The 15565-nt window shown below is 37.7% G+C and overlaps 1 protein-coding gene across 2 annotated transcripts in view; it reads right to left on the bottom strand.

Annotated features, from left to right (window-relative positions):
* The window catches only part of MSH2 (mutS homolog 2), a 75338-nt gene that overhangs the window by 47929 nt on the left and 11844 nt on the right, over positions 1–15565 (bottom strand). For both annotated transcript variants that reach the window (XM_060117555.1, XM_060117556.1), the window contains exons 5-7: positions 13307–13456; positions 12229–12362; positions 122–321 (exon numbers count right to left, since the gene is read on the bottom strand). In XM_060117555.1, coding sequence (XP_059973538.1) covers positions 122–321; positions 12229–12362; positions 13307–13456 — 484 coding nt within the window. The remainder of the gene's footprint in view (positions 1–121; positions 322–12228; positions 12363–13306; positions 13457–15565) is intronic.

Genomic DNA, 15565 nt, shown 5'->3' with positions numbered 1-15565 from the left:
GGGCAATACAAACCTATTAGGAAAACTTAAAGATGAGTCACTAGAACCAACTTTAAAAGGACAGAACATTTGCCAAGTATATTGAGAGTGAAGGAAAACAAAAACAAAATCATTTTATTACCTTCATATTTTTCCAGAGCCTGAATAACATTAGGGAGTTGATTTATACCCTGATAGAGTCGGTAACAATCTTGTAAGTTTGCTGCTTGTCTTTGAAATTTCTTGGCAAGTCGGTTAAGATCTGGAAATCGACGAAGTAAATCTTCTTGTAAACTCTGCCTCAATTCTGCATCTTCTACAAAAGCTTCTACTAAATTTAATCTGAAATAAATTATACTAGAATTAATCTTAAATATTTTAGTATGAAACTAAAATTTGTCAACTAGGTGCATGTCTCAACTCAAAAACTCCATGTAAGAAGCTTGAATCTATTCTGAAATGTTAGTTTTTTATAGAGGATGGAAAGCTCCATAACACTGTGATGTAAGCAGTTTGTGATTAGTTAATAACCAAATTAATGTTTAGTTAAGTAGTATCATATGATACTGAAATATACCCAATTTTGTTTGCCTTTCACCAAATTGACATTTCTTAAATAGAGGAATCTCATTATTGGGATTGTTGATATTGACACATTACTGCACATGGAAACAATGATCTTTAATGAAACAGAATTACAATTCAAGAATGTTGCCAAATTCAATACTTATTCTATCAGAAAGTCTTATAAATTCAAAATGTATTCTAAAATTACCTCATGATAGTACAAAGCCAAAATGATCTTTAATAAAACAGAATTACAATTCAAGAATGTTGCCAAATTCAGTACTTATTCTATCAGAAAGTCTTATAAATTCAAAATGCATTCTAAAATTACCTCATGATAGTACAAAGCCAAAATTTTCTAATTAAAAAACTGAAATAGGTTTATTGCTTCACAAAATCAATAAATAAAATCTTAGCTTGTTTCAAGAACTATAAAATACACAGCTAATATTGCTCTTGTAATTTATTGGAATCAGTGGCTTTCCATTTTTTTCCCTGTAATCCACAGCAAGAAATATAGTTTTTCATCATGACCCAGCACACACATGCACAGATATTGTAGCGGGCAAAATAAGCCACCTCAAAACATGCCACTCTAGTGTCCATAAGGACTACTTCGGTCCTTAAGGACTATTTTTAGTTGAGGACAATTGAAAAGGAGCAGAAAGAAGGAAAGCTCTTTGCCTTCTCCCTATTTGCCCGAAAGCAGGACATAAATTTACCAAGGTGCTCCCCCTTCCTTCTTTACCAGGAAGGACAACAATTAATCTCAACTTTAGATCCTTAACAGCCTGGAAATGGCAACAGAGGAACCTACATAACCCTACCAGCTAGCCTTTATCTACCTTTAGTGTCCATACATTTCCCTTCCCACAATTTGTAGCCCTAGGAACTCAAAGTCCTTTTCCTTTGTCTTGTCACTTCTCTGAAAATTTATTGTTCCTTTGCTAAGATGCTATATAAGCCCAAGTTCCAACTAACCCTAGAGTTACTCATCTCTGAATGCTCCCACATGTAAGCATAAACTTCTGTTTGTTTTTTCTCTTGTTAATCTCTTTTGTCAGTCCAATTCATAGGGCCACAGCCAAAGAACTAGGAGAGTAGTAGGAAAAAGAAACTTTCCTCCCTGACAACATATAATTAAAATAGGTTTTGCAAGACAAAACTTAACTCTTACTATATGTGGTGCACTCTTTTATCTTTCTATTGTATTTAACTTTTCAAAAATGCTAGTTATCACCTGCTACACTAACTTCACAACCCACCACTGGGGCACAACATGCAGTATGAAAAACTGTAGTAGATGGTATTGAAGTAATAGCTGAAAGGTAAACTTTAACATTCAAAGGTAGGGGAAATGGTGTGGGCACAGAAGACAATCCTAGGTTTAGAACGCTATCAGACGAACAACCGTTTTCCTTACATTTGTAAACTATATGAGTAGTAAATTAATCCTCAAATTGCACAGGAACAGGAAAAGGAACCAAATCAGCTTTCTAAATTTCTTAACTATTTACTGATCTCTCCATCAGCATTTACAATTCCTGCATCATCATAACGTTCATCTAGCATGTCATATGAAGGGAAAAATATGCTGCCCCTGTAGTAATCATATAATGACTACAAATATTAAAGCAAGATTTTGCAACCTTGGTATGTGGCAGCCTGGATGGGAGGGGAGCCTGAGGGAGAATGGATACATGTTTATGTATAGCTGAGTCGCTTTGCTGTGCACGTGAAACTATCACAGCATTGTTAATCAGCTATACTCCAATATAAAGTAAAAAGTTAAAAAAAAAGATTTTGCAACCTTGGCAACATTGACATTTAGGCTAGATAATTCTTTGCTGTGAGGGGTTGTTCTGTGCTGTTTAACAGCATCCCTGAATTCCACCCACTATACTCTTTCCAGAGTAACAACCCAAAATGTCTCCAGACACTGCCAAATGTCCCAGAGGTGGCGGGCGAGGGGAGGACAGCCCCAGGCTGGGCCACTGGTTTAAATGACCTTGAATCACTTTAAAAGATGAAAATAAAGAGAAAAATAACAAACTCTATAGAATGTCAAGATAATATTTAGGGAGTTGGTAGTAGATATATTTGTTGTAGCAAATGCCAAATTAGTGGGGAAATAATCTGCTACCAAGCTTGTATTACGAACCAGTCACAGGTTATATAAACAGAATTATTCAGGCACTTACTGCTTAGGAAAAGATTTCTATGGCTTGTACTCTAGATTTTAAAAACAAAGCAAACAAAATTGAGTAAGGGATGCAGCCAAATCACAGCAAATTTGGGCCTTCCTAGCTATCCTCTGGCTCTAACTGGGCTTCTCCAAGTTTGATCCAAGATTACCCATATTAAAATCACTTGGAGGTGGAATACAGAATCCCCAAGGTTGGGGCCCACCTGTGAAACTGCAATGAGCTTCTCAAGCGATTCTTCGGCCCGGAACAGTTTAAAAAAGTGATTTCTAACAATCACAAGAAATTTCTGAGTTCTCATGATAAAGCAGGAAGAGAAGTTTAAGGGGGTCAGGAAAAGGACGAAAGAAACCTGATGCTGGCTTCACCTACCTCATCTTTCTTTTCCTAAAACTCCTTAGGCCACTCTCCATAAATGGTAAGTATCCATAGAGAAGACATCTCTGATCTAGAATCTCCCTATGCTTCTTTCCTGTTCCACCAAGTGTCTTATCACTGTTTCCTCTCAAGCTGACCACAGAATCATAAGTAACCAACATTGTTCAAGGGCATAAAGTTCCACAGAATAGAGAGCCCAGAAATAAACCCACACACCTACGGTCAATTAATCTTCAACCAAGGAGGCAAGAATATACAATGAGAAAAAGACGGTCTCTTCAGCAAGTGGTGTTGGGAAAGCTGGGACAGCCACATGTACATCAATGAAGTTGAAAACAGCCTCACACCACACACAAAAATAAACTCAAAATAGCTTAAAGACTTAAACATAAGACATGATGCCATAAAACTCCTAGAAGAGATCATAATTTTGTAAAACATTTTCTGACATAAATCCTACCAATGTTTTCTTAGCTCAGTCTCCCAAGGCAATAGAAATAAAAACAAAAACAAACAAATGGGACCTAATCAAACTTAGAAGCTTTTGCACAGCAAAGGAAACCACAAACAAAACGAAAAGACAACCTACAGATTGGGAGAAAATATTTGTAAACAATGCAACTGACCAGGGCTTAATTTCCAAAACATACAAACAGCTCATACAACTCAACAACAAAAAAACAAACAACCCAATCGAAAAATGGGCAGAAGACCTAAATAGACATTTCTCCAAAGAAGACATACAGATGCCCAATAAGCACATGAAAAGATGCTCAACATCACTAATCATTAGAGAAATGCAAATCAAAACTACAATGAGGTATCACCTCACACCAGTCAGAATGGCCATCACTAAAAAGTCTACAAGTAACAAATGTTGGAGAGGGTGTGGAGAAAAGGTGGGAATGTAAGTTGGTGCAGCCACTTGGAAAACAGCATGGAGGTTCCCCAGAAAACTAAAAATAGAATTACCATATGATCCAGCAATCCCATTCCTGGGCATATACCCAGACAAAACTAATTCAAAAAGATACATGCACCCACTATGTTCACAGCAGCACTATTCACAAGAGCCAAGACATGGAAGCAACCTAATGTCCATCGATGGATGAATGGATAAAGAAGATGTAGTGTGTGTGTGTGTATATATATATATATATATATATATATATATATGTATATATATATATAAAATGGAATAATACTCAGGCATGAAAAAGAACAAAATAAAGCCATTTGCAGCAACATGGATGCAACTAGAGATTACCGTACTAAGTCAGTCAGAAAGAGAAAGACAAATACCGTATGATATCACTTACATGTGGAATCTAAAATATGACACAAATGAATCTATCTACAAAACAGCAACAGACTCATGGACATACAGAACAGACTTGTGGTTGCCAAGGGCAAGTGGGATTGAGTGGGAGGTTGGAGTTAGGAGATGTAAGCTATTATATATAGAACGGATAAACAGCAAGGTCCTACTGTATAGCAAATGGAACTATATTCAATATCCTATGAGAAACTATAATGGAAAAGAATATAAAAAAAGAATGTATATACATATATATAACTGAATCACCTTGCTGTACAGCAGAAATTAACACATTGTAAATCAACTCTACTTTAATTAAAAAAAAAAAGAGCATAAAGTTCCAGAAAGAGTATTAAGAAGTAAAACAGCAAGGGAATGAAAAAGTTTCTAAAACACATAGCACAAGGCAAGATACACAGCCCCCTCAGTCTTTGGCCTGGATATCATTAAAAGTCTAATAATGGACTTCCCTGGTGGCACAGTGGTTAGGAATCCGCCTGACAATGCAGGCAACACGGGTTCGAGCCCTGATCCGGGAAGATTCCACATGCCACGGAGCAACTAAGCCCCCACGCGCCACAACTACTGAGCCCACGTGCCACAACTACTGAAGCCCGCGCAGGTAGAGCCCGTCCTCTGCAATGAGAAGCCACCGCAATAAGAAGCCCATGCACCGCAGTGAAGAGCAGCCCCTGCTCACCGCAACTAGAGAAAGCCCGTGCGCAGCAACGAAGACCCAATGCAGCCAAAAATAAATAAATTTATTTTTTAAAAAAGTCTAATAAATTGCTAGTTTCACAAGTCTATTCAACATGCCATTTCAGAAATAATTATAGTATTAGTTTGTGTTCTGGCTAACAGAGGTTTTTTTTAAAAAGACTGCTCTACTGTTTCCATGACAATCCCACTTTCAAATCACAATTTCAGAAGTACCAAAGTTAGTGTTGGCAAAACAGAGTATACCTGTCAATCCTACTCAAAATTACTCAGCTGTCACAATTTGATACATTAATTAAAAAGTTGACTGGAATACAAGATAATTTTTAGGGTAAGTTAATCTCTAAAATTCCAAAGAATAAATTATAAAATTAGTCATGAAATTTTTGATATTTTAAAATCACCATTCTGTTCTTTAAAACCAGCACTTCTGATCTCTCACTGTAAAAACAGTTGACTAGAATTTCATGACAGCTTATTTATATGGCTGAGAACACATCTGGTACCTAAATACAATTACAAGTTTTTGAGCCTCTTCTTTATCTGTTCTTCACATGGTTTAACGCAGACAGAACCACTCATTTGATACATTAAATAGCAGATAATCTGCTACATAGGCTTGAGAAAATTAAAAAAGAAAAAAAAGTATGGCAAAATATAAGAGAAAGGAACATGCTTTCAAGGAATTTTCAATCTAGTGAAGGACATGTTGCATCTTACAGTTAGTGCTGAGTAACAACCAAGATACAAAGTGCAATGAAATGTGGTACAAGTAAGAAAGAGAATTTCTATGGAAGCTGGGGAACCTCATTTTTGGGTATTTCATTTGCCTATATTCTAAATAGTTGGGATTTAAAGAGATAGGATCTTGAGGAAAATACCTGAGAGGCAAGGGTGGAGCAGCAACAGCAGAGACTTGAAGGGAGAACAGTACAGAATGCACTGGAAGAAAACTGAAGCAGAGAAGGAATAGCGAAAAAAACTATAACCAAGGCAAAATGGAAAGGTTGCCTTTGGAAAGGAAAGAGCATTATTTCCTCTTCTGAGAAACAGCCAGGGAGTAAAAGACTGAAAATACAGGTACATTTTGAGATTATAAGACTCAGGGAGGAGATCATCTGCTTACACGTAGGAGGCAGCTGAAGGGAAAATAAAAAATGTTAGATTGGTCACTGAAATGAGTCATGTAACAAAAGTAATACCAGGCAGCAGTGAAAACTAGATAGCTTGAAAGTACAGTGGGTCCAATCAGCATTCTGTGACCTTCTCCAGACACTTTTAATTGAGAAAGAAAGCTAAGGAGAGAGGGGCCAGTATGACAAAGGACCAATGGGGCAAGAAATTCTATGGCCCCCATGAAAGCACTGGAAAGAGGGCTGCCTTTGTGGTGCAGACTGGACAGGAAGGCAAATAAAATTCAAAGGGACTAACACATCAGCCCAGAGACCAGAAAAAAGGGGTTTCCACTAAACTTGATTGGAAGCAGAGAAAAGTGGTGGAAAAGCAGTAGAGTGACAGCCCTCCTGTTCTTCCTCTGAGGCCAGAGCAATGCTTTGCTGTTTTAAAGAAACTGCACTCACTGTATGACTTCCAGACCTCTCTGTTTCCACAGAATACAGACTATTAACTAAAGACATCCTTGCACAAAAGGATACTTAATATAATCTGGAAAGAAGTCTAGGTCTAAGTCTTAATATAACCCTGGAAGTACACTGCCTCAAGAAGCATGATATATTATCACATAAGCACCACCACCATTTCTACATTTATAGGAACCACTTTTTTAAAAATAAATTTATTTATTTTATTTATTATTTTTGGTTGTGTTGGGTCTTTGTTGCTGTGCATGGGCTTTCTCTAGTTGCAGCGAGTGGGAGCTACTCTTCGTTGCGGTGCACGGGCTTCTCATTGTGGTGGCTTCTCTTGTTGTGGAGCACAGGCTCTAGGCACGTGGGCTTCAGTAGTTGCAGCACGGGGGCTCAGTAGTTGTGGCTTGTGTGCTCTAGAGCACAGGCTCAGTAGTTGTGGTGCACGGGCTTAGCTGCTCCACGGCATGTGGGATCTTCCCGGACCAGGGCTCAAACCCGTGTCCCCTGCATTGGCAGGTGGATTCTTAACCACTGTGCCACCAGGGAAGCCCAGAACTACTTTTATTTGGAGATATATATTTCTAATAAGATTGCTACATTAATCATATTAAATGTCATAGAAAAAGAAATACTCAGTTTTAAACTAGAAGGCAATAAGAATACCAAATTCCACATATGCAAATGACACCATCAGCAATTTCACAAGTGAACTATTTCATATGCTAACATATATTCAACGTTCTTTAAAGAATTCTAACTTTGAGGGGCTTCCCTGGTGGCGCAGTGGTTGAGAGTCCGCCTGCCGATGCAGGGGACATAGGATCGTGCCCCGGTCCGGGAAGATCTCACATGCCGTGGAGCGGCTAGGCCCATGAGCCATGGCCGCTGAGCCTGCGCGTCCGGAGCCTGTGCTCCGCAACGGGAGAGGCCACAATAGTGAGAGGCCTGTGTACCGCAAAAAAAAAAAAAAAAAAGAATTCTAACTTTGAAAAAACATGGGAAAATTACCAAGGCTTCAGATCAGTCTATGGAAAGACAAAAAAACAAAAACAAAAAAAATCCCAGAAGATTAAAAGTAATAGTAACAGTCCTAGTGTATGTGCAAACATGAGGACTCTTTGGACCTATCAGAAAATAAGTGCAAAAATAGTAATATGGACAGTGTTCTTATAATTCCTAATTTGATTGTTAGATAAAGCACAAAAGGAAGAAATACCCAGAAACTCACTCCTAAAAGGTAATAACATATCAATTCTCATTGGAGATTAAAGTATTTAAGCCATTAGCTAAAAAGTATTTGTAGTCTCAGTGCAAACAGGTTCTAATGAATGGAAAAATGAGCATTACAACACATAAAGCAATTCCATGGATTTAACTTAAATAAAAGCCAAAATAGTACATTTCACTTCTGATGTTAATCCAACTTGGATCAAATTAAATACAATTGACAGAAACAAGAAATACAGTACAGGGACTTCCCTGGTGGCGCAGTGGTTAAGAATCCACCGGCTAATGGTCAGGGAAGATCCCACATGCCATGGAGCAACTAAGCCCATGCATCACAACTACTGAGCCTGAGCCCTAAAGCCCACGAGCCACAACTACTGAGCCCACGCACTGCGACTACTGAAGCCCGCACACCTAGAGCCCCGCGCTCTGCGACAAGAAGCCACCACAATGAGAAGCCTGAGCACCGCAACGAAGAGCAGCCCCTGCTCGCCACAACTAAAGAAAGCCTACATGCAGCAACGAAGACCCAATGCAGCCAAAAGTAAATAAATAAAATAAATTTATATTAAAAAAAAGAAATACAGTACAGCATTTAAGGGCATGGGCTCTGGAGTCAGGCCAGCCTGGCTTTAAAGCCAGCCTCCATCACCACACAGCTAATGAACATGAGATGCTTAGCACAGTGCCAGGCAACCTGTCTTCTCTTCCTCCTAAGAGCCTGACCGTAACTTAAAAGTAATCCTGTTTTCATCATTGTTCCTGAACCTATCACTGGGCTATAGTCCTGGACAAGATGTATGCATCAAACTCAAAGATCTAGTCATAACTGTCCCTATGTCTGCTCTAATAAAAACAGAAGAAAAAGAGAAATCTTTGCTTCCCTTAACAGAATTCACCGCACAGCCACACACTTTAAAATTAACTCCTCACTTACTGTTTAAGAGGATGGAGTCGAAATTTCCACTACTTTCTCTGCTAGAAAATCATCCCAAAACAATGACAGTAAAAAAAAAGAAAAAAACTGGGGACTTCCCTGGTGGTCCAGCGGTTTAAGAATCTGTCCTGCAATGCAGGGAACGCCGCTTCGATCCCTGGTTGGGGAACTAAGATCCCACATGCCGCAGGGCAACTAAGCCCGCGCACCGCAACTAAGACCCGGCGCAGCCAAAAAATAAATAAATATTAAAAAAGAAAAAACTTGATTCAGTGTGTAATCCTGAAGATCAATCTTAAATGCTTAGAGAGGGAGTTAATAGACTTGCCCTGAGAACCCCAGGAAGGCATTAACTAGAAAGCATGAGGTATCACAGCAGGTGGAATTGAGAAATGGTGATAAGAAAAGGAGACTGTCCCAGTGAAAGTCTGCCTTAAGGAGTATAACTTTTTCTTCCTGGTCTGTGGAATTTCAGCATTTGGCTTTGAAAACCACAGGCCTTAGTAATTGCTGGTTAAAAAAAAAATTTCTCCCCAAGATAAAAAGGGGAAAATATTTCCTCTTATCTTAGTAGATCATATTTTGACTTATAAAGCCTTTCTCACAAATATTATTTCCAATTAGTAAGTCTTATAAGGCCACCAGATTTTGGAAATTATTGCTATGTCCTATGAAAATAACCTTTACTTACAGTCAAAAAAAATTAATTTTGATATCTTGTCTTCTAAATAATTTGTTATTCTGGTAATAGTATGTAAGGTTTTTGAAGGGTTTAAATACATGCAGGCTCTAGTTGTTAAGCCGGAAGAGGACCACTGACATGTGCCCTGTTCCCACAAGCCCAAAGCTAAAAATAAAACCAATGACCTAGATCTTGGGATTTATTTAAATTACCTAATATTTCTTTTAAGAAACAACTAAAAGATGAGGGAGAATGGACATAAACTTTTACTTGTTTAGGCACAGGCTTTCCATGGTAGGATACTCAAGAAACTGATTAAGACAAGTTGCTCCCAGGGCAGGTGCTGGCAATTCACATAGAGTACAATAAGAAATGTGTCCCTGGAGCTGTGCAGAGGCCCTGAGAAAAAGTACTGAGAAACTGGAAGACAAGAGTAAGAGACTCATCACTGTATATCCTTCTGTTCTGTTGGACTTTTGACACACGTTAATGTAGTTACTTACTCACAAATTATTAAAATAAAAAATTGTAAACTGCCTTAATTACTTGCAAATATCCAATCCTTCCTATTTCTTATTTTAAGTTACTAAATTCCACTTTTCTTCCCCAAAAAAACTGCCTTCAGAAAGTTGCCTTAGCATTTCAATTTTTGCATTTTCAATGATATATCAACATACCCAGGAATAACTGACCTCATGAGTTATTTTTATTTTAAGACCCTTGAGAATCCACAGGATCAACACTTAGCTTGGTAGTTATCTGCAGGGTGTCTTATGATACTGATCAACTATTTTACATTTGCCTGGCATACACAGAGTCCCAAACAGTCAAGGGATCACCATGTTTTATACCATCAGAATTCAGTAGCTATTCAACAAATTCTTGAACAATTTGACAACATCAAATCCATAAAAATACTGACTCTCTTTTACCTATCCTGGCAATATATCTTAATTTACCAAATCGAAAACATGAGGTATAGGGACTTCCCTGGTGGCGCAGGGGTTAAGAATCCACCTGCCAATTCAGGGCACACAGGTTCGAGCTCTGGTCCGGGAAGATCCCACATGCCACGGAGCAACTAAGCCTGTGCGCCACAACTGCTGAAGCCCGCGCGCCTAGAGCCCGTGCTCTGCAACAAGAGAAGCCACCGCAATGAGAAACCCGCGCACCACAAGGAAGAGTAGCCCCCACTCGCCACAACTAGAGAAAGCCCGCATGCAGCAACGAAGACCCAACGTAGCCAAAAAGAAATATAAATAAATAAATAAATAAAGTTTAAAAAAAAATTAGGTATACAATAAGGTCACATGAAATAACCTAATTATTGAAAAAGGTAAAGTATATCTAGTCAATAAAGTATTACATACTTATTAAAAATGCTGAATATGAACATAAAACAACACTAAAAAATGCTTATGATAATGTAAGCACAAGTGGGAAAAAACAAGGGCACAAAACTATATTAGGATTACAATTATGTTTTTAAAAAGACAATCAAACATAAGAGTGCACTACAGAAAATTATTTTATTTATATGCAGTTCAAAAACAGGCAAAACTAATTAATCTATGATGTTAGAAGGATAGTAATTACTCTTGAAGTGAGGAGAGGTAGTAACTATCAGGACAATTGAGGGGAGTTTCTGGGATGCTAGTTATGTTGTTTCTTGACTTGTGTGTTATTACCAATGTGTTCACTTTGTGAAAATCCATCAAACTGCACATTTAGGATTTGTGCTCTTGTGCACAGTATACTTCATTTAAGTTTTAAAACTTGTATCTAAAACAAAAGATAAAAATAAAACCTACTCCGGGCTTCCCTAGTGGCGCAGTGGTTGAGAGTCCACCTGCCAATGAAGGGGACACGGGTTTGTGCCCCGGTCCAGGAAGATCCCACATGCCGCAGAGCGGCTGGGCCCGTGAGCCATGGCCGCTAGGCCTGCACGTCCAGAGCCTGTGCTCCGCAATGGGAGAGGCCACAACCGTGAGAGGCTCGCATACCGCAAAAAAAATAAATAAATAAAATAAAACCTACTCCAATGCTAATTATATTAGGACAGCAGCATTATATAACTTTTATTTCCTCAATTTTAAAGATTTTCTGAAATACATTTAGGCTGCCTTAAATCCTTTCTAGGATAATAAAGCATAAGTGCTTCCTATGTGCCAGACCTGTTCAAAGTACTTTATACACATTAGATCATCTAATCCTCAGAAAATCATCAAATCCTCATAACAACCCTAAGAAGTAGGTGTGTTATTACTGTCATTTTAAAAGGGAAGAAACTGCCACACAGAGGTTGAACAACACCCAATATAACACAGCTCCTAAGTGGTAGAGCTTTAACATGAACCAAGGTCATCTGGCTCCCAAGCTCATGCTGAGACATTATCCATACCACCTCCGTAATAAAATTTTACTTTTTCATAGTGGAGGAAAAAAATAATAATTAAGAAAATAAGTTATTTAATCAATCTAAATCATTACTACTATATTACTTTATTAGCTTTCTGTGCAGTTAGATGCTAAAATATAGGTGCAAAATTGCATGTTACAATAAGGGGTATAATCATATGGAGTGACTGGAAGTTACTCAGAGCTTACAGAAGTATATACTAGTAATATACCTCTCTTCTATTCTGTTCTTGTCCATGAGAGGCTGCTTAATCCACTGGTTAACCAGTCTTTGTCCTTGAGGGGTTTTGCATTTATTCAGCAATGCAGCCAGAGACTGAGAGCCAGTAGTATCTTCAACGGAACCCTAGTGAACAAAAAATAAAATAGAAAAATGGCACGCTCATTAGTGAAAACTTTACTATGCCATGAATAATGATTAAGTAATTTGGGGAACAAGAACACTTAACACTGGGAATTCCCTGGCAGTCCAGTGGTTAGGACTCTGTGCCCACACTGCCGAGGGCCTGGGTTCGATCCTTGGTCGGAGAACTAAAATCCCACAAGCCACGCAGCCAAAAAAAAATTAAAAATAACCAACCCCTACACTCCTCAAACTTGTAAAAACAAACAAACAAAAAACACTTAACATTCTTCAAATATTAAACAGAAATGTACACAAAGGTTCCCCGAAAATCAAACTTTCAACCTGTTAATCTGATTTTCTGCTGTATATTTTCCCCCAAACCAAAACCACCAAATTACTGCAGTTCTAGACATAAAACTTCTTAGAATGTAATTTTTTAAAAACTGCTATTAGGGCTTCCCTGGTGGCGCAGTGGTTGAGAGTCCGCCTGCCGATGCAGGGGACATGGGTTCGTGTCCCGGTCTGGGAAGATCCCACATACTGTGGAGCGGCTGGGCCCGTGGGCCATGGCCACTGAGCCTGTGCATCCGGAGCCTGTGCTCCACAATGGGAGAGGTCACAACAGTGAGAGGCCCGCGTACCGCAAAAAAAAAAAAAAAAAAAAACAACTGCTATTAATACACAAAATTATTCATAAAACCAGGACAAATACTATTTATATAGCTTGCAATTAGAAAAATACAGTAATTCAAAACTATCTATTTTAAGTATAATATTTCAAAATATTTAAGCTCCTCAGTAAGAGTCTTTTATATACACACAGAGAGAGAGAGAGAGCGAGAGCGAGAGCGAGAGAGAGAGCGAGAGAGAGAGCGAGAGCGAGAGCGAGAGAGAGACATTTTTAACCACTCAATATTTTTAACCCATGTATTTTTTTTTTTTACCTGGAAAAGGTTAAGGGCTCTGACTGCTGCAATATCCAATTTCATGTACTGGCTGAAGTCAAAAGTAGTCAGTTCAAACTGTCCGAAGTTTGAATCATCTGATAAGAGTTCTAGAAACTTGATTACTGCACACAATGAAGAAACTGCAACCTAAGATTAAGAATTTAAAATAAGAGATGACTATCACTAGAATTCCAGAGATTTTTAAAAAAAACAAATGGCAAGATGAAAATAATTTCAAACACTATCATTTTCCCTGTTCTTTCCCAATCCAAACCAAGAAAATCAGACAAAGTTTAAATAAACCTAAGCCTAAAAAATGATTTTCAGAAAGTGAAAATTTACTGTAACAGCAACATTATTTATAATAGCCAAAAGTAAAAATTATGCAAATGTCCACCAAGAGTAAAATGGATACAGCCTGGCATGTTCACATTGTGGAATACTACACACAACAACAGATATAAGCACAAACAATCCACAACAACATGCGACAATATAGATAAATCTCACAAACATAATACTGAACAAAAGAAATCAAACACAAGAGGATGAACTGTATGAGTCCATTTATATAAACCTCAAAAACAGACCAAACTAATCCATACTGTCAGAGGTAAGAAGCAGGGTTACCCTTGGTGGAGGTTAACAACTGGAAGAAAACAGAAAGGGTCTTTACGATCCTGCTACTCTTCTTTTTCATGGGTGCTGGTCATGTGGGTACTTATAATTTATGAAAATTTAGTTATACACTTATGATATATGCACTTTCCTATATGTGTATTTAAATAAAAAGTTTAAATAAACTGCCTATATTACTACTGTAACATAAAATAAAGACACTAAGGACATCAAACTGATAGCCCAATGACAAGTTCTACTTATACTCGATACCAGATTCATTGTGAATGTGCATATATTTCCTAATTGATAACACAGTCATCCATCTGCCTCTGCCAAACTCTAACAAATATATAAGGTTGTCACAAGAATCTCCTGCTACGTCACAAGGCACAGATGATAACACCTTTTAGTAGCTCTAAAAGCTTCTTCCCATTTTCAACGCTGAAGTAAGTTTCTCTAATACAGATCTGCCTTGACTTATGATGGGGTTACATCCCAATAAACGCATCATAAATGTAAAATGCATTTAATACACCTAACCTACTGAACATTGTAGCTTAGCCTCACCTACCTTAAATGTGCTCAGAGCATTACATTAGCCTATAGTTGGGCAAAATCATCTAACACAAAGCCTACTTTATAATAAAGTTGAATAACTCAAAATTTATTGAATACTGTGCTGAAAGTGAAAAACAGAATGGTTCTATGGGTACAGCATGGTTGTAAGTGTATCGGCCATTTAACCCTTGTGATTGCGTGGCTGATTGGGAGCTGCTACACGCTGCCCTGCCCAACATCACAAGAGAATTGCACTGAGTATTGTTAGCCCAGGAAAAGGTCAAAATGCGAAGTATAGTTTCTTCTGAATGCATATCACTTTCGCACCACTGTAAAGTAAAAAAAAATTGTAAGTTGAACCACCATAAGTCAGGGAACGTCTATATTGGGATTATTGCTCATACACAACTGTTTCTGATTCTGTCACACAAGAAAAGTAAAACAGGTAAACTTAGTTTATAAGGATTAAACTATTATGTGATAAGCAATCACTGCAAGATCATGATAGTAATAACAGTCTCTGTTTATTGTAGTTTGAAATCAATTTTCAAAATTATAAGCTAGAGCTTGCTCTTATTTAAATATACAATTCTTCATTTTACTTATCAGTGATCCACAAATAACCTGTCAAGAGTTTCTAATATTTTACCATAAAAATACATCCCTCAAACCATACTTGCCTCAAAGATTTGAAAAACTGAAGATAAACTTCAACCACTGAAAAATCCCATAAAAAGTTACATTGTTTGCATATTCATTTCTACACTGAACATACATAACCAGTGCCAATTTTTGAATTGTTTAAATGTAACATTTATTATGCAACTATTATGCACTGTATATACTTTCACCCTTATTACTTCCTAATCTCCACAATGATCCTTTAAGACAGATAATGAAACTGAAGTAATTTATTAAAACCCCCATAGCTCATACATTATAAAACTTTGATAGGTCTTTTTCCCCCTAAACAACTAAGCTACCTCACCTACTTAGGTGACAGTAATCAGGCTCTTTCAGGTGAAACCAATAAAACAATAAACTCTTCCTTACCCCAAGGATATATATTGTGTAAAT

Source organism: Mesoplodon densirostris, chromosome 14, assembly GCF_025265405.1.
Source record: "Mesoplodon densirostris isolate mMesDen1 chromosome 14, mMesDen1 primary haplotype, whole genome shotgun sequence".
NCBI classification, from domain to species: domain Eukaryota; kingdom Metazoa; phylum Chordata; class Mammalia; order Artiodactyla; family Ziphiidae; genus Mesoplodon; species Mesoplodon densirostris.
This window is presented reverse-complemented; position numbering and strand designations above follow the sequence as displayed.